This window comes from Accipiter gentilis, chromosome 2 (assembly GCF_929443795.1).
Source record: "Accipiter gentilis chromosome 2, bAccGen1.1, whole genome shotgun sequence".
NCBI classification, from domain to species: Eukaryota; Metazoa; Chordata; class Aves; order Accipitriformes; family Accipitridae; genus Astur; species Astur gentilis.
Genome location: NC_064881.1, coordinates 30950443 through 30971300, shown reverse-complemented (window position 1 = coordinate 30971300; position 20858 = coordinate 30950443). Strand labels below are relative to the sequence as shown.

Here is a 20858-nt window from a genome sequence, read left to right as displayed (position 1 = left end):
ATAGTCGATTTCTTAAACAGAACAAAATTAATTAATTTAATAGTTTACACAAAGTTTCAAACTGTTATACCATAAACATAAGCATAGCTTAAAAGTGCCGCATCACCTTCACATATAATTCCAAGAATATTCTAGCCGTTATCATACTCTTGGCTGTGTGGTAAATATCTCTTCCTACTCCCCCACATCCAAATTCAACCTTGGAGAGATATGCAAAACTTACATCTTGAGGAGATTAACACACAAATCTCTAAATAAGTTCCCTGTTTTGACAAGTAAATTAACTTCTGCACTACAAAAGCGCAAGAAATTTAGGATTTGGAATGACAGTCTGTCCTCCCCCCTGTCTATTTTTAGTGCCTGATACATTACAAAAACTTCAGTTTCAAGTTTGGATGCTCAAGATCGTGACATTCACGATTAAAAGAAATTTTATTTCCCTTAATTTTTAATATAAACTAAGCACTCGTATGCCTGCCTTATGTTGCTGCAAATTCCTAACAATTCACCTAACATGAAACCTCAACACTCAAATACATGACATGATACAACTAGAAAAAAAAATACAATAGCAAAGTTGGTAGCTCCTAGGAAAACGACAAAAAATTGGGACTGGAGTAAAAAGGTTCACAGCTCAAAATGCGTTACTGTTGTAACCCTAGCAATATTTGGGAAGCAGCAGATGGGAAGCCATCACACAAAGGCACACCCCTCCATGCAATGCTCCTCAAAAGATCATGTCACAGTTACCATGAAAGATCGTGTAGAAGAGGGAATACATGTTACACGAAAATAAAAGCAGAGGAGACTACACAATGTAAAAGAACAGAATTACTGAAAACATACTGCAAAGTAATACTTTGCTGTTTAGAACAAATGCCAATATAGCTAGTCTCAGTAACAAGTTTCAAAGAGAGAAAAAACACATCACTTTTCGAAACTGGCAGCAGCCACATTTGAACTAAATAAAAGAGAAAAGTCAAAGTTGACTAAGGACAGGTGCCTTGTTGCACAATATAGGGACAGATAAATCCAAAGCACCCTACTGTTTCACAACTCTTAAAATGGTCTTTTTACATAAAGTTTAACCTCAGTTTAGTCAGGACCATCAGAATACTTTTCAGAAAATAACATGAAAAAGATGTTAGAGCACTGCATACTTACCCAGCACAATGAACTGCCTCTAACAAACTGCAGACTGCAGAGATACTTCACAATGACTAGCTTTGGCCATTTGTATTTGTAAAAACAGAAGAAATTAATGTTTTTAACATTTCTTTTTAAAAAGTAAATATTGTTTTTACCTGTGATATTTCCCAATATATCTTTAGTGTGGCAAATCAAATCTTCACTTTCCCCATCTTTGAAGTTGCCTATTTCTCCATAATAAAGAGCAATCCCAAGTTGCATTATACGTATAAACATAGGAAGCTGCTGATCAGAGATTGAAAGTTTCAAACTTTCAACTAATGTGTGAATCTAAAATGAAACAGAACAAAAGCAAAAAACAAAGGTCAGTCATCATTAAAGCCAACTTTTAAACCATACAACTCCATATTCATTTTGTACGTGCATTCTAATTTCTCAAAACAAAAGCTGCAATACAACACAAGGCAAAGGGCTGCAAACAACTGTCAAAAACATACACTCTTTGGGTTGCTACACAAGAGATCTTCAGGTTGAAAAGTTAAATGTCATGTATTTTGCATGTATATAGTATTTTATTATTATTTTTTTTACAATTGTCGCTTAAGAAATTTCTAAAACAGAAGTGCATCTGGTTAAACTTTTATTTTCATTAGAGTTTCATAAAAATCTCTGCATGCTAAAGAAAACCTAGATATACTGGGTTTAATATACAAGGTCCTTCATTTTGATTCTTTCCCACTCTCAATATTTTTGCAAGTGGACAAGTAATGAGGCGGGGGGGGGGGGGAGAAGGATTCATTCCAAGTGAAGTGCAGAAAACCAGCTTCTCTAGATATTCCAAGTTCAAACAGGAAATAAAGCAGTTTTCTCTAAACAAAAGCAAGCTTCGCAAGGACTGTAATTACTAGGATGAAAATTTATCCTCATTTAAATATTTTAGCTATTTTATTCAATACTTCAGAATATTTTTATTACTATGTGATCAAGCTATAGAGACAAAACCAGACTTGTTAAGAAAGCTACCTTTCATTAAAATAAGAGCTGCATAAAATAAAATTATCGTAATAAAATTACTGTCTGTAACATTAGACATATCTCTAGCTCCAGGTCAAATTTCTAAATGTTGTTGCTGAAAATAATGGAAATGGAAAGTAACTACACATCAGCATTGGCCTTAATGCAATCCAATTCAAGAAACATGAAAACTGACTTTGTAAACAGTACTGCACATCCATGGGCAGGTAGAAATACAGTAGTAAAATAAGTATTTGTAGAGAAATTTGCTAATATACTAATAAGACTTCACTAATGAATTTATATGAGCAAATTAATAACACCAAAACTTTAGTCATACAGAACGAGTGACCACATAGTATCAGCCATTTATATAGGCTAGGGGAAACATTTTAGGTATCAGAGTTCTGCTATTATTTAAAATTCTCTGAAAGAAAACAATGTAAAATCCTAAGATATATTTTGGAAATTAAAAATTAATCCTTCAATATCAATTTTTCAAGGCCAGTTGATTAAAGTTGTCAATAATAAATCTTTTCTGTGCAGGTGAACAACAGGAAGGATAAGGAGCAAACAACTGTCTTAAGATTCGGAAGAAAAAAATATTATTTTGCCAGAAGCCTTTTAAAACATCACATAAGGGGTATATGTCGTAGTGGAGGACAGGAACACTAGGTAGCACTGTAGGTAATGAACATAATTATATAGTGGCTTAATTGAAATTATGTTACATTCCTGGACTTCTTGTATGGCACTACCCTCCCATCATGATCCTGCTCTTATATGGCCCGTGGAATTCATCTGCCCCTCAGTAAGTTGACTCATCTTACTAAAACTGGAGGAAAACTATTTATTTCTTCTTGTCCAATTAGCTTTCTGTCAACATAGTGAGTTGACTTAGATGACTGACAGGTCAGACAAATGTCAGTGCTGCTGCAAATAGGGGGAGGCAGGACTGACAACCCCGGTGCAAATCAGCTCACCTGTCTCACAGTTGTCTCATCCCATGATGATTTCAACAAGAAAAGCAACAAAAAGCTTTCTAATAATTTTACATGTGTTTTGCCACCTCCCCGCCTTTCAGTCTAAAACTGAAAATAGCACCTTAGTGTTCCCAATTTAAAAGCATACAAATACATATCCAAGTACTTAAGAACTGTCCTCCTTTGAGAAGTCTCAACTTAAATTAAAATCATTAAGACTAGCTGGGCCAAAACTTTGCAATAGACATAGTAGTCAAAATTATATGGGTTATAAACATACTCTAGTCCCTACAAAGTAATCAAAAATAGCACATGCTATTACAAACATGGAAGTCTTGGAAAATTTCACTCAAGACTGAAAAACAGATGTACTTTACCAAGTGAACAACACAGAGTATGGAAGTTTTCATTAAAAAGATCTTCACAGATTTGGAGAGAAAGATTGACTGCTGCTGGCTTTTGTCTTTAGTAGGGAAACAAACCACCAGAACACAAGCTGCTGGCATTCAGTAATCTACCCTTCAGACACACTGAAGCTACCATAATTTCATTTGCAGTGGAGACTTTTAAAAAGCTTTAAGTGTCCTTGAATTAACTCCGTTAATGCAGTAGTTACATTTACTGATAACAGCTCCTTTTACTTCAATTGTAAGAAAACACAGCTATTCCCATTCAATAGTTAAATATTTTAAGGACAGCATTTATTAAAAACTATATCCTGATGATCCACAGCACACAATCTCCATGCATACAACAAAACAGAAAGTTATCAAATGTAAAATTTGTAAGGGTCAACAGATTTGTAGATCTAATTGTTATATAATGGTATGGTAGTGAATACTAGAAAAGATTAAGATTAGAAAAATCATTACCTTTGTACCATTATTCTTTGGATCATAATAAACAATTTTTAATTCACTTAAATATTAATCTAGCATCACATAACTAAATGCTTTGATTTAATTGAGCACATTTCTGAATACCTTCATAAACAGTATTTTATGTTTAAAGCTTGAAGAAAAAAGAGGAAAAAGAAACATTAAAAAAAGAAAAGAGAGAAAGACTATGTACAACATAATAAAAAAATCAGAGTACATAGGGAAAAAAAAGTTAAGACACCTTTGAACAAATTGAAATGTGCCTTAAAAAAAGGGCAGGAGCAATAAATGACCACCAAAGATAACCAGAAAAGTCTAATACAAGTTTATTTAAATTACTACCACCTCAGTGCATTCCAGTATGTTTTTTATTTTAGTCCAGTATCCACTAAAAATTGTAAGTAATAATATAGTAATAACCATCATCATTTTTACAACAGTAGTATCATTTTAAACTACATGGAAGACTGTGTCAGCATTTCCATTAAAGTGTGCTGTCAGAGACTTGTAATTTGGCCATAAACTTTTGCTCTGCAACTGTCATATAGGACTACAGCTAGGTACAGATTACTTCTCCAAAATTTACAGAACTATTCAACTAATTTAAAAAAATCAGGCTCTTCAACATTAAGATTTACTGTCTATATGCAGTAATCATACTGTCACCACAGAACTGGTAAATTCTAGACATTCATATGATTCCTTATTATCACTGGAGTTCATATAGATTCCAAAGTTACAAGGCACATGGTTAAACATCCTAATATCATTAATTATATAACTTCTTGTTTATAAAACTCGAAATAAGCACACTTCCAAAATTCTTACCATTTACTCTGAACCAAAAAAAAAAATTTCTTTCTAGTATGCAGAATCAGTCTGCGTATATTTAATTATTAAATTAAGATCTGCACATGAAAAAATAAAATTTCTGCAAACACAGGTACTACCAGATTTTCATGTGCAAGTATCCAGAATTCTGTGACAATCCTTATCTGGATAAATACTCACATGGCCATTACCATATCCACAAATCTCCAAATTTGCTCAGAGTAATCAAAGGCATACAGCTGTACAGCACATACAAGAAATAGTGGCATTTCACAAATTGGACATGATTACTAATTAACTCCCAACTTTAAGTTCACAACAGCTTAGGACTTCCTGAATCATGTCATGAGTTAAACAAAACTGAGTGACACTTCTAAATCACATTGTAGAGAAATGCCCATCAAAATTTATCTCAAAATTGACTGTTTTGCAATGCATACGGCTGAAGATTTTTTTTATTAAAACTTGGGGAAAAACCTGGTATAAATTCTGTGTCTGGATTTAAAACAGTTCTCAAGTAATTAAATGGGCACCACTGGTACTCACTGAGAGAGGGAGGGGAAGACAAACCTTACATGTATTACTACTCAGAGCAGTAAAAGAAAAAAAAAAGTGAAACAGTTCAGTCTCTCCACCAACTCAGCTTTTTGCTTCTGCACTGCAAAATGTAAACAAGCCACTTAGCATCAGATGTCCATGAGTAATATTGCACCCCTGCACACTAGGAGCTCAGCTTGGCTTGCTAATCCATTTCACATGGTTCACTACATAGTGTTAACACACTGAAGTTTCTTGTTATTTATGAGAGCTTGATCTACATTTGAAGCAACAACATAAGTAAAAACTCCTTTCCATCTTATTGCAGGCACCTTAAAGCATACAGTATTTTTTTTCTTTAACAGATTATCTGCAGACTTTTTTTTTTTCTCCTTACAATCTTTGTTTTCTTTTTCAAAACTTCAAGAAAAATAGAAAAGGGAGCATTACTTCCATACATGCTGTTACTGTACATAGACTAATTGCATCATATGAATAAAACACAATCGAAAAAAATCCCTTTAGCAAAAAACAGCATTAACTTTTCATTTTACTTTAGATTTCAAAGCATATTTTGAAAAACCTCAAAACTTAACAAGTAAGTAGCAAAAAAAAAATATTTTGGTTACCTACTTTAATAATAGATGGCATTTTGGAGTTGAGGTTATCATAAGTAAAATGCAGACGAGTCCTGAAGGAACATTTGTATAGCAGGGGTTCCTGGTAAAATTCAATTTTGCCACTAGCATTTCTCTTATCAAGACATACTGTGCAATCAGAAAAGTTGATCATCTTTCTCAGGACCAGATCGGTGGCTTTTAAAAAAAAAAAATGTAGGTTAAAAAAATATATTGCAAAAGAAAAAGAAGTTATGCATACATGTTCTTATCTAGAAGAATATAATACAAGGTAGTTGTGTGGCCTTTTTTAAATCATCAGCAAAGTACTTGCTTATGTGACTAGAGAGAGTAAGTTAACATGTCACAGACTTTTTCAGCTGAATACTTAAAAAGTGAGGACAAATTAGTTACACCCAATACAAACTTTCATCCCTTCACTGTACCTTAGATCTGTTTATAAAGTAAGAGTACTGCTTCATGTGCAAGCATAAGACCAATAAATACTATTCTCATTATTCTCCCAGAAAGAATCTTGCACATTTTCCCCAAAAATTTTCTTTATTTTGAATCTTCCAAAGCAAACAAGAGCTATTATAGTATCTTAACATGACACATATTTTGTAATTTAGTCATATTAGCTTGTAATAGTTTTAGCCAGAACAAAGAAATGGGTCCAGTGGTCACAAAACCACTCCACCAGAGATCTTCTGTGTGATCTTAAAATACTCTTACTGTGACCAAATTCCACCTCTACCAAATGTCAGTTAAGAACACCTAGACTTACAGGTGAATGCTGGTAATTCAAAAAGACTCAGACATTCAGACACTGAAGACCAAGATAAAGATCAAAAAGTTGGGGGTTTTTTTCCTGAAAATGTGAAGTGAAATGAAGCATGTCTTGCAATTGGTATGCCGTGCTTACTACAGTGCAGCACACTTTACTACCTCTCTAGCCAGCCTGTTTAAAGAGTTTAAGATCATCACAAACAATTGCAACAGAATGCCTTAAGATGCTACTGCTCATTCACACAAATAGAAACAGATTGCCTAAGCACTCACTGCCAGCAGCAAGCACAAAATGAAATGCAATCACAGAAGAATAGCAAGTATGAGCCTATAGGACTACAAAACAGGTTGTATAATTATCTATGATTCTTAATGCATACTTGCATGATCAATCTATATTATTATAATTGGCTCTTCAAAATGAAGGACAAAGGATAACCTGATAAAAAATTAAAACAGGCAGAAAGTATCTTCTCACATAAAGAGCCATTTTTATTAGACTTGCAAATTTCTATATGAATTTAAGAGTGCCTCCGCTGTGATGCCTAAAACCAAAAAGTACCTACTCACCAGAGATGTCCATAAATGCTCGGTCCCAAAACTCATCCACTGTATAGCATTCTGCAGAAGTGATATTGACCGAGAGAACAATATCATCCTCCACATACTTTAATATGAGATTGTTGATCACAATATTGACATTGTTTACAACACGCCTAATCAAACTCTGAACATAACCTATAAAATAAAACAAATTCTTGGGAGTTATAAGGAAAACAATGCCAAATTCATTTATTACTAAAGTAATTATTTCCAACTTGTATTCTTTTTTTAAATCAAAAATTAAAACAAACCAAGTATCATTGTCCTTCATTTATCCAAAAATCACAGTACTTCAAACTCTTTAACATTCAATGCAGTTAAGTCAATCAGCATCACGGAAATGCAATAAACTATAGGAGAAAAAAAAGTAAATACTAGGAATATAATATAGCATAAGAGATTAATTTTTGGTGGCAAGAATCAACTTTCAAACTAATCAAGAAAACCGAAGACTCTGGATTATTGTAGAGAAAGAATTTTAATAACAGTCACTTTTTTACTTGAAAGATATTTAGAAATAGGTTTGGAAAAGTGAACACCAGTTGCTAGGTTACTTTTCAAGTATGCATATATTATGCCTATTTGCCCCCTCACCTCATTTTTTTAAAAGTTAACTAACATTAATATGCCCAGTACTTTTTTTCATTCTAAAAGCTAATATATCCACATCATGATCAGTAAGACCCCTTGCGAGGTATAACAAAATCAATTTCTGTCAACAACCCAAATAGTAAGCACCTGCACTGAAGCCTGTTGGGAAGAAATCCATTTAAATTTTTTCAGACATAATGCGATAGGAAAAATGATCTTGTCTGTGAATTCCCAAGTATACGGTAAACACTCATATTTTACTAATAGGGTAAAGAAATTAAATACTACTCATATTCATGTATTTTAGGTATACTGAATGTAACTATGGAGCTAGCTCATTTGTGCTAGAAAAAAAACAAGCCTTAAAATTTCTGTATTTTAAAAATTTATAACATTACTTACGTTCTATCTAAAAAGACATTTAATACATGCTATAGAGGTCTAGTTTGGTAACTACACTAAAAAAAAACAAAAAAGAAACCCAACACAGTTAATGATACAGGTTTAAATCCACAGGCTTCAAGAGTAGTTTTCTGAAACTTGCATTAAATAAGACTCATTTATATCAACAATTTTAATTGAAATAAAACTTAAAATGAACATCAAAACATTGTGAGATCAGTAGGAGCAGACTCAGGTTGCTACTTCCATTGTACTCTGCTTTCTCTAGCTATTCATAGTTTTCACTCTCAAATTTTACTTTTCACCTTAGAGCAGCTGGAACGTTTTACCATTACATAAGTGATTTTCTTGAGTTCCACAACTGCAAATTTACACAGTTGACATAGAAGTTTTTCCTTTTTCATAATTCAAAGCCTCCAACCACCTCTTTTATTAAATGCAAAACATGCTTTCAGCTACCATTAACAGAATATTTTTATTCTGATCAGATATATTTCTGTTTTAAAAGTATTTCAATATTAAAATCTTAACTGTAAAATGCATCACATTTCTTATCATAACTCAGCTTCTTCATTTTATACTACTCTTGAGCACACATCACACTTTGAGCAAAGCTAGTTCCAGCAGGACAGAAACAGCATTTTAACATCTTCTGCCATCTTAATAGGATTGTAACTGTATTAAAACAAAATCTGGAAAATGCTTGACCATTGTCTATAGAAACAGGAAATCCAGAAATGCAGTGAAAGTCAAAATTTTGATAGCTTTATACTGTCAGATTTCTAACATAATCTGAATTTATCTTTTTCCATATCAATTTAAAAACACTACTGAAAAAATAACGTGGAATAACTTGTTTTTAACAATGTTCTCCCTGACTTCTTAAAATAGTAACATATTTTTAGGTTATATGAATTCAAAAAAACAGATGTATTATTTCAATAATTAAGGGGCATAAGAGACCGATATTCATCACTAGAGTGGCGTAAACTGACCTGTATATAAATAGAAGCCGGCACAAAGTATTCAGTTGCTTTTCTTAAGTTCAGCATAGAAATATTTTGCAGACTATGTAACTAGCAACTATGAAATCATAACCAGTAATTTAATTATGACTTTAAAGCAAGCTACTAATTTCATTGAAGAATGAAGCTGTCCCTCCACAGGTCCAAAGTTTTTTAAATATTTCGCTTTCAAGGGTGTTTCAAAGTCAATCTAATTTACATTTTCCTGCTGTGAATGATAAAAACATTACAAATCCAGCATCATAGCAGAAAAAAAAAAAGAGAGTTCTGCTGATAGTTTCCAGCAGTATTCAGGAAAAGAGCAACAATGTTTTGATCTGTATGTCTTTTTGCCTGAATGCATAAAAAGGAGCAGAATTATACCTTCCAAACGAAAGAGGGGCCACAGATTTGATAAAAAAAAAAAAAATTTTGTTTCACACTTCTGCGAAGACATTTCCAAACTAGTGGTGCAGTATATTGTTAAAAGTACCATATAGGTACCAACTTTCTAATTAAGTTTAGCTCCAAATGTACTAGAATCAGATTCTCATGAATGAGCATCAGTCTTTTAAGAAAGTGAATTTAAATTGTAATTCTTGCTAATCAAAACAAAGTAATAAAACCATCAGCAAGGTCATGTATAATACAGTTTATAAAAAAGGGGGGGAGTGTTTTAAATACAAGTGGGAGAAAACAGTTGGAAGTTGCTTCTTATTCCTGTAATTTTTAAATACAACACTACGACCATCTTTGCCACTAAAATTCAGGTATTCTGTAATGAAGTGACTAAAAATACTAGAAAATCTGTAGGGGTAAATTCTCTCCTGAGTTGCAACACAAATTCCACACGTATGTTTTTTCCCAGTTCTCTAGAACCCAGCAGGCTACACTGTGCAGCAAGAGCTGAGAATGCAGTTTCAGATCCAAGCCTCCAATATACTCTAGCACTACAGTCCACAGAGTGGTCTATTGATTCAACAGAATTGGTATCACCAGACTGGTCACATCTAAACATCTTAAGGTTAGCAGTGCTCTATTGTTACCAAAGCTACATTTTTAGCTAAGCTCTGTGTAGCTCCATCTCTGAGAGCACAGCTGAGTTAAAGGACAAATAAACATTTCAACAGATGTCCTGGTTTTGGCTGGGATAGAGTTAATTTCTTTCCCAGTAGCTGGTATAGTGCTGTATTTTGGATTTAGAATGAGAATAATGTTGATAACACACAGATGTTTTAGTCATTGCTAGGCAGTGTTTACAATAAGTTAAGGCCTCTTCAGCTTCTCATACTGCCCTGGCAGTGAGGATGATGGGAGAGCAGGGCACAAGAAGCTGGGAGGAGGCACAGCCAGGACACCTAACCCAAACTGGCCAAAGGGATATTCCATACCGTATGACGTCATACTCAGTATATTAACTAGGGGAAATGTTGGCCAGGGGCCATTGCTCTGGAACTGGCTGGGCATTGGTCAATGGATGGTGAGCAACTGTATTGTGCATCACTTGATTTGTGTATTCTAATTCTTTTATCATTATTATTATTACTTTCCCTTCCTTTTCTATCCTATTAAATGATCTTTATCTAAACCCAAGAATTTTACTTCCCCACCCCACCAATTCTGTCCCCCATCCCACTGGAGGGGAGGAGGGGAGTGAGCAAGAGGCTGTGTGGTGTTTAGCTGCCTGCCAGGTTAAACCATACCAACAAATTACAACAGTAGTATGATACCTATATCTTCCAAAGACTAAAACAAACCTAAGTATATGACTCAAAATCTTACTAAAATCCAGGATGTGCAAATTAAAGCTTAACAAAGACATATCCTATACCAACAGAGAATAAAAATCTTCCTGTAAGGAGGCCTCTACTCCTCATGGAGGCTGTTTACAACGTAGGAGGTCTACATCAAACAGTGTTATTTATGCATCAAAAACCAAAACCAATTGTATTTAGAGAACTTTGCCACACGGAAAGTAACTTACAGTCCATTCAACAAGGTAAGATTTCACTAATGCTCTCTGAATTAGATTTCACTACCAACATACTCCATGAAGTTGAAGAAGGAATGTGATGACAACAAAGGAGGTGATAGTGCCCTACAGTTTCACAGAAGCACAGAGTACATCTACAGTAATAGTAACATAAGAAGACAACAGATATGATAGTTTGCTATGGAACTGCAAATACAATATGTGTAATTTGTATAAGCACACTAATCATTAAGAACCACAACATATTCATTAAAAACGACATGCAAACCAATTTTCAATGAGCATGTTGCATCATGGATGTGTGCAAATGCATCTGTTGGAATGTTCTAACTTCATCAGATGTCAACATTACAGTAAGCAGACCTCCAGCCTTTCACTAAGACTACACCTTTCTGGGACATACACAGATAACACTGACAGAAACAAACTTGAGGAACCAAAATCCTAAAACTCACTGAAAGCAACATCATCATTCAATTCTTCGGCAAGCCTTTGATTCCTGTTGTTCACAGGTGAGACACAAAGAACCAAATGCCAAGGAACTGCCAGAGCTGAAGCGCTGTCCGTGGTAGAAAACACTGGATGTCAAAAGTCCTGCTATTCTGACCCACTACAGTTTACTGGATCTCAGAGCTTTAAGAGAGCCTCCAGATCTGGCTCCTCAAGTACCCATTCCAAAGTAAGATGATATTCTGTAAGTACATAATATTCCACACACTAAATTTTAATGCTCCCTTTTGATTCAAGGCAAGTATAAACTTCCTGTTAACAAAAGAGAAAAAAAAAAACCCTAACACAAAACTGTTAAGTCTTTCACCCATCTAAAATTACATGGCCCAAGAAGGCAAATTGCAATTCATTCCAGTACTCTCCAATTTCATTTTTCTGCACAAAACAACACATCATATTTGAAATTTCTGCACAAACTCAGAGGCAAGAGTAATCATATGTATAGTTCCTTAGGCATTTTTATATCATATAAATATCTCCAACTAAGCCGAATTCCATGTCAGGGGAAAAAAAAAAGTAAAAAAAAAAAAGAAAAAAAATGGTGAACATCTCTACCAGTACATACAGGACTCAACAAGAAACATCTCAGAATTATTATTCTCATAAAAGAGAAGACTTTACCTTTAAAACTATTATAAGAATCTGAAAACATACAAGAAAATAACTTATTGTGAACCACTGAGCAGTTAGTGAGCAGTAGAAAACAGTGATCCGAAACAAAAGAAAAACAGAGGAGCAGGGATAAAATCTAACACACTACCTTTACCCCTACAGCACGTTTCTCACACTAATCTATCTTGTGCTATAAATAAGTTTTCTAAATGTAAGGATTCAACAAAATGGAAGGAAAAGATATAAGGATTAACTATGTTTTATTGCAATTTGGTTCTATTTTATAATATTCAAGTATTTCACTCGCCTTTATGTGATTTGTAGGTGGACAGAGATATAATAGTCTAACTTGGACACTGTGGCCACCTGAATGAAACTCAGGCATTTTCTATCCCTCAAATACAATCCAGCTTCTGAAATTATGGATTACCTGGAGGTAAATCAGGGTCAGGAGAAGCAGATTGCTGAACTCGTCGTGGTTTTACTGCTGATTTCATGCTTTCCGTGGCACTGCGGTTTGTTGAACTGGAACCACAACTTTCGTGGTCTTCCTGCTAGAGGAAAAGCAAGCAACTGAGTCAACCAAACAGAAAGAAAATAAGCGTGAGGAGAACAACTTGGTAGAGATTTGGTAAATTGAACTTCTGTTACTATTTTTCCATCAATTCAATCCTGTACATGCACCTAACTACAGAAATTATTACAAAACTAGCTGTACACCATAAAAAATTATTTGTAATTAATCTTTTCACTAACTTCTGTTTAAAAAAAACCTCAGTCATTTAATTATTAATTTCAGTTGAACACATTTCATCTAGCTGCATTTCTGCTGAAACATTCCTTCAAACAGAAACATAGCCCTGCAGACTACCAAAACAAATATGAGAAACTACCAAATTTTATGAGCTTACATGCCTACTCATGAAACCACCTCAAATGGTTCCAAGATGTCAGTCATGTCTTTCCTAATACAGCTAACTGAAGCTGATTCACAAAGCAAAATATTTTTGCAGGCTTCTAAAACATGGCCCCAGAAAAGATAAATGAACTGAGGGCACCTGCTCATCTTAAGCTTCTATACAGCTTATTCACCTTCAGAAATTCAGAAGCAGGAAACATGGCTCAAAAGCAGAGAATGTGATATAAGCCTTACGAGATCAAATTCAGACACAAGAAAATCTTAATTAGCTGAATTTAGGGTTTTAAATACCCCACTAGTATTCCTATTACATTCCAGAATGACAGTTTAACTACAAGACTCAAGTGCAAGAAAGCCAAGAAAAGTAATGCAAATATTCTTTTGAGTGTATTAGAAGAGCAGGTTAGAGAAAAGCAAATTCTTACAACTTTTGACACAAGCCAAATTATCTCTTCGATAGACATAGTCTCTTGCAGAAAAACAGCAAAATGCTCTCTGGGTCATGGCACGACTAGGATCACACAACATGTTCACAAAAAGAATGGTTTGGGGAACAAATGTCAAGTACTGTAGTAAGAAGCTGTAATTTTCTTAAGTCCTCTAACCACCAAAAAGCAAACAGCTTAAACTTGTGCTGAGTTTTTGTACGGGGGTCATGTGTTTCCGTGCATGCTGCCTGGCATTTTTAATAATCCCAGAGAAATTACGAAACTGAATCTTCACTTTACTTGGTTCTTAGTGGTTTTTACATGAAAAATTGAAACGAAAAAAAAAAAACAAGTTACATGTAATGACACCTTTTAAATAGAAGTCTACAACTTCAAAACATCTGAAGAGAGAGATTCTTTCCTTCTACTCCATATTTAGAAAAACAGAACACAGAGGAAAATTCTCTGATAAGGTGGAAATACCATTTCACTAAGAAAAAAGATGATGAGCAATATAATCTTAGCTGGGAGGGGAGAGCAGGAATAGAAGGCTGTACTTATTTGGAGAAATTGCAGCAGACCGACCCATTCATAGGGTAGAAGGAGGGTAGAAGATAGCTTCTAAAAGAAGGATTAGTTACCATAAAGGATTTGAGATTTTCCAGTCATTAATACAGTACTGAAACAAGCTGCTTGTTGTTTTTTAATTTATGGTTATTTGGTCATTTCAATCATATAGGACTTTCCTATTCCAATGCATGAAAAAATGAAACGGGTGTTTAGCATCAACTCTGGAGGGCACTTGTTTGCTTTCTTATCTCTGACAACCTTCTGATGCTTTTCACTGAGGAATGTTAAGTCTCCTGCAGATTCTCTCAGAACTTCTAACTACAGTGCAATTTTATTAGAAAGCCACCACTCTCTTCAGAGCATACCTGAGCAATAATGACAGCTTGAAGTTCTTGCTTTATCTTTAAACCTAGGGTGATAGAAGTCTCTTCATCAACATGTATGTTTTGTAAACAAAAAAGCTCACCTTTCCTTCACTTTTCCAGCTTACCAAGAAAAATTAGATTATAGACTTTTATCCATAACTTCTTTCTTGGAAACTAGTTCACATGTAGCATGAAAATATTTTTTCAGATGAGTCACCATACGCATTTTTGAACTTGAAAAAAACCCCGAGATGTCAGAGCAACCAAACAGCTCAATTAACACATTTCCTTCTTTCCCGAGCTCACTTATGAATTGTACACAATGCTGTGGTGCAACTATTTAATGATTTGATCCGATAGGACCACATTATGCTTGCCTTTTAATATTTATGTTGGCTATGAGAAAAAGAAAGGGTGGCAAGGGGAATGGGGAAGGCATTCTATTTTTGAAGTGTTAACTATATCAAGCCTGACTACATTCAAGTCTAACTTTTCTATCTGCATACTGACACAACCATGTTTGATGAATCTTCTCATAACTTCATGAAAAATCTAGGCAATGTTTTAATCATACAGGGTATTACTAACACTTAAAGATTAAATAAGAGTGTTTTAAACTTTCACCACTTTCAGAGAGTTAGGAATACACACTAGCACACTGGATTTGGGGGGGAGGGGTTTAATGGAAAGGGGTGGAGAACCCTTAAGTTGTGTTTATTTTGAAAGAAAGTCTCAAATTTTAACCTATAAATAAATTCAATACAATAACCTTTTTATATTTCCCTGAGCTACAAGTCTGTTGTGTTGGAAAATAGTTGCAACCAATTAGAGCAAGTTGGACTTAAAAGTAATCAAAACAAAACGTTCCAAGATGGTGCCAAAATGCAACACAAAAATTTATCTCAAATATACTTATGTGACTTAATCCACATGAAGTAACAGAGTATACCTACATTTAAGAAGAATTCAACCTGACCAAACATTTGAAAAAAATTTTTTTAATCTGGGATAACATCCATTCATTTCCTTACATTACGCAATTATCAAAAAGGTTTTAGAGTTGCATGGGTTTTTTTGAGCATGAACACACACCATTTTTCACACAGCTACTAATACTTTATAAAGCAAGTGTTGTATTCTTTAATTACTGGAAGATGATAACAGTGGCCATGACCTTATAGGAACTACATTCCTATATAGACATATATCCAAAAGCTTTCTGTATCTGCACACTTCTGCTCAATGTTAACTTTAAGAGCACACTATTAATTTCTCAAACATGTGGCTGCCTCATAAGCCCAGAAGTAAAACATGTTCATTAAAGAGATGCGAAAAAGTTCCAAGTGAACTGCCAAAACTAGCATAATTATGAAACTATTTAACACTGGAACCAACTAGAGGCACACACTGTGTCTAGATCACAGTGATGTCATCAGAAACACCCAGCCAAAAGGCACTAAAACTACTGCTCTCCCATAAATCCACCTCACACCAGATGACAAACATTTTAAAGTTAAAGTCAAAATTATACTGGGAGTGGGAAGGGAGGTACATTCCAAAAGTGCTAATAACTATAGTTACAGTATGAGATTTGATAAATGCCTATTCATTTTAGCATTAATGAGAGCACCTCCAAATAAGGGTCACAACAGTAGAAAACTAAAAATACTCATGATGTATATGAAGAGATGATTTTTAAAGAAAACAACACTAATTTACAAAAATATCTTTTCCCACTAGCTTGTATCATAAGTAAAGCCTAGAAAACTTAAAATTTTAATATTAGGTCCTGCTTACGGGTGGTGTTATACAAATATATGTATACACACACACAAATATATATATAAAAAATATAATTGGATCAGGACAAATAGAAGTTGCACAACCAGGCTCCCTTTTCCCTTTTGGCAAATGTGCCAGACCAGGTACTTGGCTGAAATGTTTTTATAGAGCACTATGGTTACTTCTAAAACTATGGAAGTCATAAGTAACACGCTAAAGACACCTAGGTTAGTAAATTTACATGCCAGTTCCTCAGTCGATTTTCTACTGCAATATAAAACAGTTATGGCAAGGTTTAAAGAGAATTACAACTGACAACCCCTGAACATATAACAGATGAGGTTTATTATCATCTTTCCTAATAAGTGGAGTTTATTATGTTCACTCAGTATTCTGTTTCCCAAATTTAAAATACATAGTTCTTTTTCTCTTTAGAACACCACTTTCTCATTTTAAAATACATAAATCCTACTTAATGTGCAAGACCTCCAAAATGCCTCATGAACATGCTTTATGGGAAAATAATGTTTTTCTCTTGGGGATCACTTAGCTATTTATGCAAATATTGTCCCTCTGCTTTCATCAAATCAAGTTAGATAAAGAAAACTGAGTTCTTAAAAAATGAATTCAATTTTAAAACCCACACTGATCCCAAGTACCTACCACACAAACTTGCAGAGTTGTCCATTTCTGTTTTCTCTCTTCCTCTACAAAATTTTGCTTTTTCCGATCCTTTGTAATTTTTAAAACAATGAGCTTAATATCCTTTACAAGTCAGTAAGAGATACCTATTTCTGTAACGCATATCTTAAATCGCAAGATGCAAAAACTGCAAGAGAGAGGAACTCATTTCCCACTAGTGGACTGTGCTTATACAGCTGAGTAGTCAGCTGCCTGTGGCAAGACTAAAAGTAATATTCAGAGTATGTTCATTTTCCCAAGGCCTTCGACACAATCTGCTGCACAGACCTTATTCCCAAATTGGTAAGATATCAACTGGACAGGGGAGATAAGCTGGGTGAAAAAGTGGCTGAACCACTGGGCTCAAGGGGTTGTGATCAGGGGTACAAAGGCCAACTGGTGGCTGGTTACTCGTGGCATCCTTCAGAGATCAGTGCCAAGCCCATGCTGTTTAACATCCCTGTTAAAGACCTGTAAGATGGGATAGAGTGCACCTACAGCAAGGCTGTGGATGGTACCAACTTAGGGGGAGGAGCCCATGCACTGGTGGGCAGGGCTGCTATTGATAGGGTGCTTGAGAGGCTGAAGAAATGCGCTGTCAGTAACTCCGTGAAGTCCAGGCGCAAACGCCTGCTCCTGCGCCTGGGATGGAGGTACTCTGTGTAACTGTACAGACTAAAAGCCAAAGTGCTAGAAAGCAGCTTTGCAGAAAAGAATCCAAAAACATCCCAGTGGACAGCAAGTTGAACATGAGTCAGCAGTGCGCCCTTGATACACAGAAGGCCAACTGTATGCTGGGCTGTATTAGCAAGGGTGAAGCCAGGGGCATGACTCTTCCCCTCTCTTCGGCCCTTGTGAGACATTGTGTGGAATACTGCACCCACTCCAGGGCTCTCCAACACAAGAAGGACATGGATGCACCAGAACGAAGTCCAATGGAGGGCCACCATGCTGGTTAGGGGGCTGGAGCACATAAGCTCTCCCTCAGCAGAGACTGAGACAACTCAGGCTGTTCAGTCTGAAGGAGGGAGATCCTACTGCTGTCTACACCTACCTACTGGGAGGGTACAAAGAAGGAGCCAGTCATCTTCTCACAGTACACCTTTAACAAATCCGAAACACAGGCAATTCCAAGCAGGGCAAAAGCTTTTTCACCAAGAGGGTGATCAAATATTGGAACAGGCTGCCCAGAGAGGTGGTGGAGTCTCAATCCTTGGAGCTATTCAGCACTTGGCTGACCAACCCCTGGAGCAACCTGCTCTAATTTGCCTTGCTTCGGACATGAGGTTGGACTAGATCATCTCCAGAGACAATCCCAAATTGCTCCGATTCCTCTCCATGCAAAAATGAAACAAAAAGTAACACAAGTTTTTGAAAAATATTCTCTTAAAAGATACACTACAAGTTTCACTAAAATGGTAGGCACTATCAAGATCTTGCTTTCAAAAAGATCTCTGATTACATTCCACTGCTATACAATTGTGAATATGCATTATATTCGTACACAAATAGACAAATTCATTCATTCATTTCTGTCTAACCTTGCAACAACACTTCTGCTGGCTAGTACAGGTCAAGCATTACTTACAAACGAGTCATCAACTTTAACAGACTCAATTTCATTGCGCAATTATCCTGCAAAGAAAATTTTACTAAGAGTTAACAACAAACAGAAACTGAACTAGGTAAAGAGAAAGTTAATTTTATTATTTTTCCAATGAACAGCAAGCTAGAAGCATAACAACACTTCAACAGTGAAATATCAGTGACCTAAACACGATATCTGTAAATCTTTTAGAAGGTGTGAGTTAATAGTCTAATGCACACTAACTTTAAAACTATATACACATATGCATATTTTAAAATTATGATGGTATAAAATACTGAAAAGAAGATTTAGCCAAATCAGACCAGGTTACTATTTCGTAGAATAATTAAGGAGTTCTGCACTATATATGGAAATTATATATAGCTTCTACATACACACCTGTACTTTCAAAAGTTTATTCATGACACTCCATTTTCTTTCAGTGTTACAAAACCTGATTTTAGATCTTTTCAAACTGGCAAATCACATACCTCAGAGTGAGTACTCAGAGATTAAGCGATGTCTTTCTCTAAGGCAGACAAGAACATGATGGAAGGTCTTTATTCTTCTACTTTTTTTTTTTTTTTCACTATTATTTCATGTATAAACATGTCAAAAATCAACTCTTTAAATTATGTACCAGACTACAAAGGAAAAACATCAAAGAATTTGGGGCAGAGATGCAGTGGCAAAACACCTTGATGAGTGGGGGCAATAAACAAGGGTAACCTGGTTAAGAATAACAGACCAACTGGAGCAATCAAGAAATATTTTAACAAGGTGTTAGCCTGCATTTGCATCTTGTTGCATCTGATCTCAGCTGATGTTAGATTCAGAGAAATGAGGAGTAGCAGTGACCACCATGGCACACTAAGATACCTACACTAGATCAGGAGGTTATATCCATCTGTCAGTCTGTTATCATAAGCTATGTTCTGTTAATTCTATATTAGCATCCAAAATAGAGGTGCAAGTTAAAAATCCATGTGAAAGCTGCGGACAGGCTGAAACACTGCCACAGCAGCCACAAATGAAAGCCAAGAAGCTTGTAGGAAGTCTGTTGCACTGATACTGCAGAATGTGTGCTATCTGCCTACTGATTTCCAGGCAATAGCATCTCCACATGATGTTGCTACCGTTTTAATTCACCAATTATCCAAGGTGTTTGAGAGGAACTTTTCTTTGTTTACAAGAATGGGAGCTATCAAGAGTCTGAAAGCCTCTGGTGATAAAGCCATAGAGCCAAAGTTAGGCTATTCTCACTAAGTGCTCCTCAGAAATACACCCCAATTTCTCAAAACCCAAGACAGAGCAACAAATAAAATAACCTTGCAAGTCTTTCTGAGCGAAGTGAGTTGTACAAATAGCTTCTTTCTATTTTGGAAATAAAGTTATATTATAAACTGTTAACTCATCATCTAGTAAAGTTTCTGATACATTTATTGTGTTTTTAAAAAAATTATGAGGCCATGTACTGTAATATAAGTGCTTTTTAATAGAAATAAACATCTCAAAATGGCTTTTCTCAATTTCTCCTATGATAAGCTTTTTAAAGATTTCACTCTTCTTCATGTTACAGGAAGATTACCCAGTGTTTTGGTTTGGGGGGATACGGGTGGGGGCATCTCAATTCTGTAACATTATTCCATTTTTGTTTAATACCCAGCACAGTGGAGTCCTGATCCATGGCTATAGCTCTCAAAGCTACAAAGAAGAAAACAACAAACAGTAAGAAATACCACAGTAGCAACTGGCAGCTATAGTCAGGATTTGGCATTACTACAGAAGGAAGGATGGAAGGGATGAAAAAAAGGCAATCCCTAAATGTTTGTCCCACAAAACTCACAGTGCACAGAACTAACTCAGTAATTCTCACACCAGGGTGGCCTGAAAGGGAGAGTCAGGAGGAGAGAAGTAGCAGAAAGGCTAGTGCTAGGTGAGCTCCTTCAGCAAAAATGATGTGGGGCATCCTTGGTATAGAATGGGTGTGGGCTAAGAAGGGTCCTTCTGTC

General features: G+C 35.3%; 1 protein-coding gene across 7 annotated transcripts in view; it reads right to left on the bottom strand.

Annotated features, from left to right (window-relative positions):
* VPS13B (vacuolar protein sorting 13 homolog B) overlaps nt 1–20858 on the bottom strand; it is a 485377-nt gene that overhangs the window by 424383 nt on the left and 40136 nt on the right. For 6 of the 7 annotated variants that reach the window (XM_049818749.1, XM_049818740.1, XM_049818775.1 and 3 more), the window contains 4 exons: nt 12944–13067; nt 7369–7536; nt 6026–6207; nt 1305–1479 (listed from right to left, as the gene is read on the bottom strand). In XM_049818749.1, the coding sequence (XP_049674706.1) occupies nt 1305–1479; nt 6026–6207; nt 7369–7536; nt 12944–13067 (649 nt within the window). The remainder of the gene's footprint in view (nt 1–1304; nt 1480–6025; nt 6208–7368; nt 7537–12943; nt 13068–20858) is intronic. The other variant, XM_049818766.1, reaches the window with a different exon arrangement.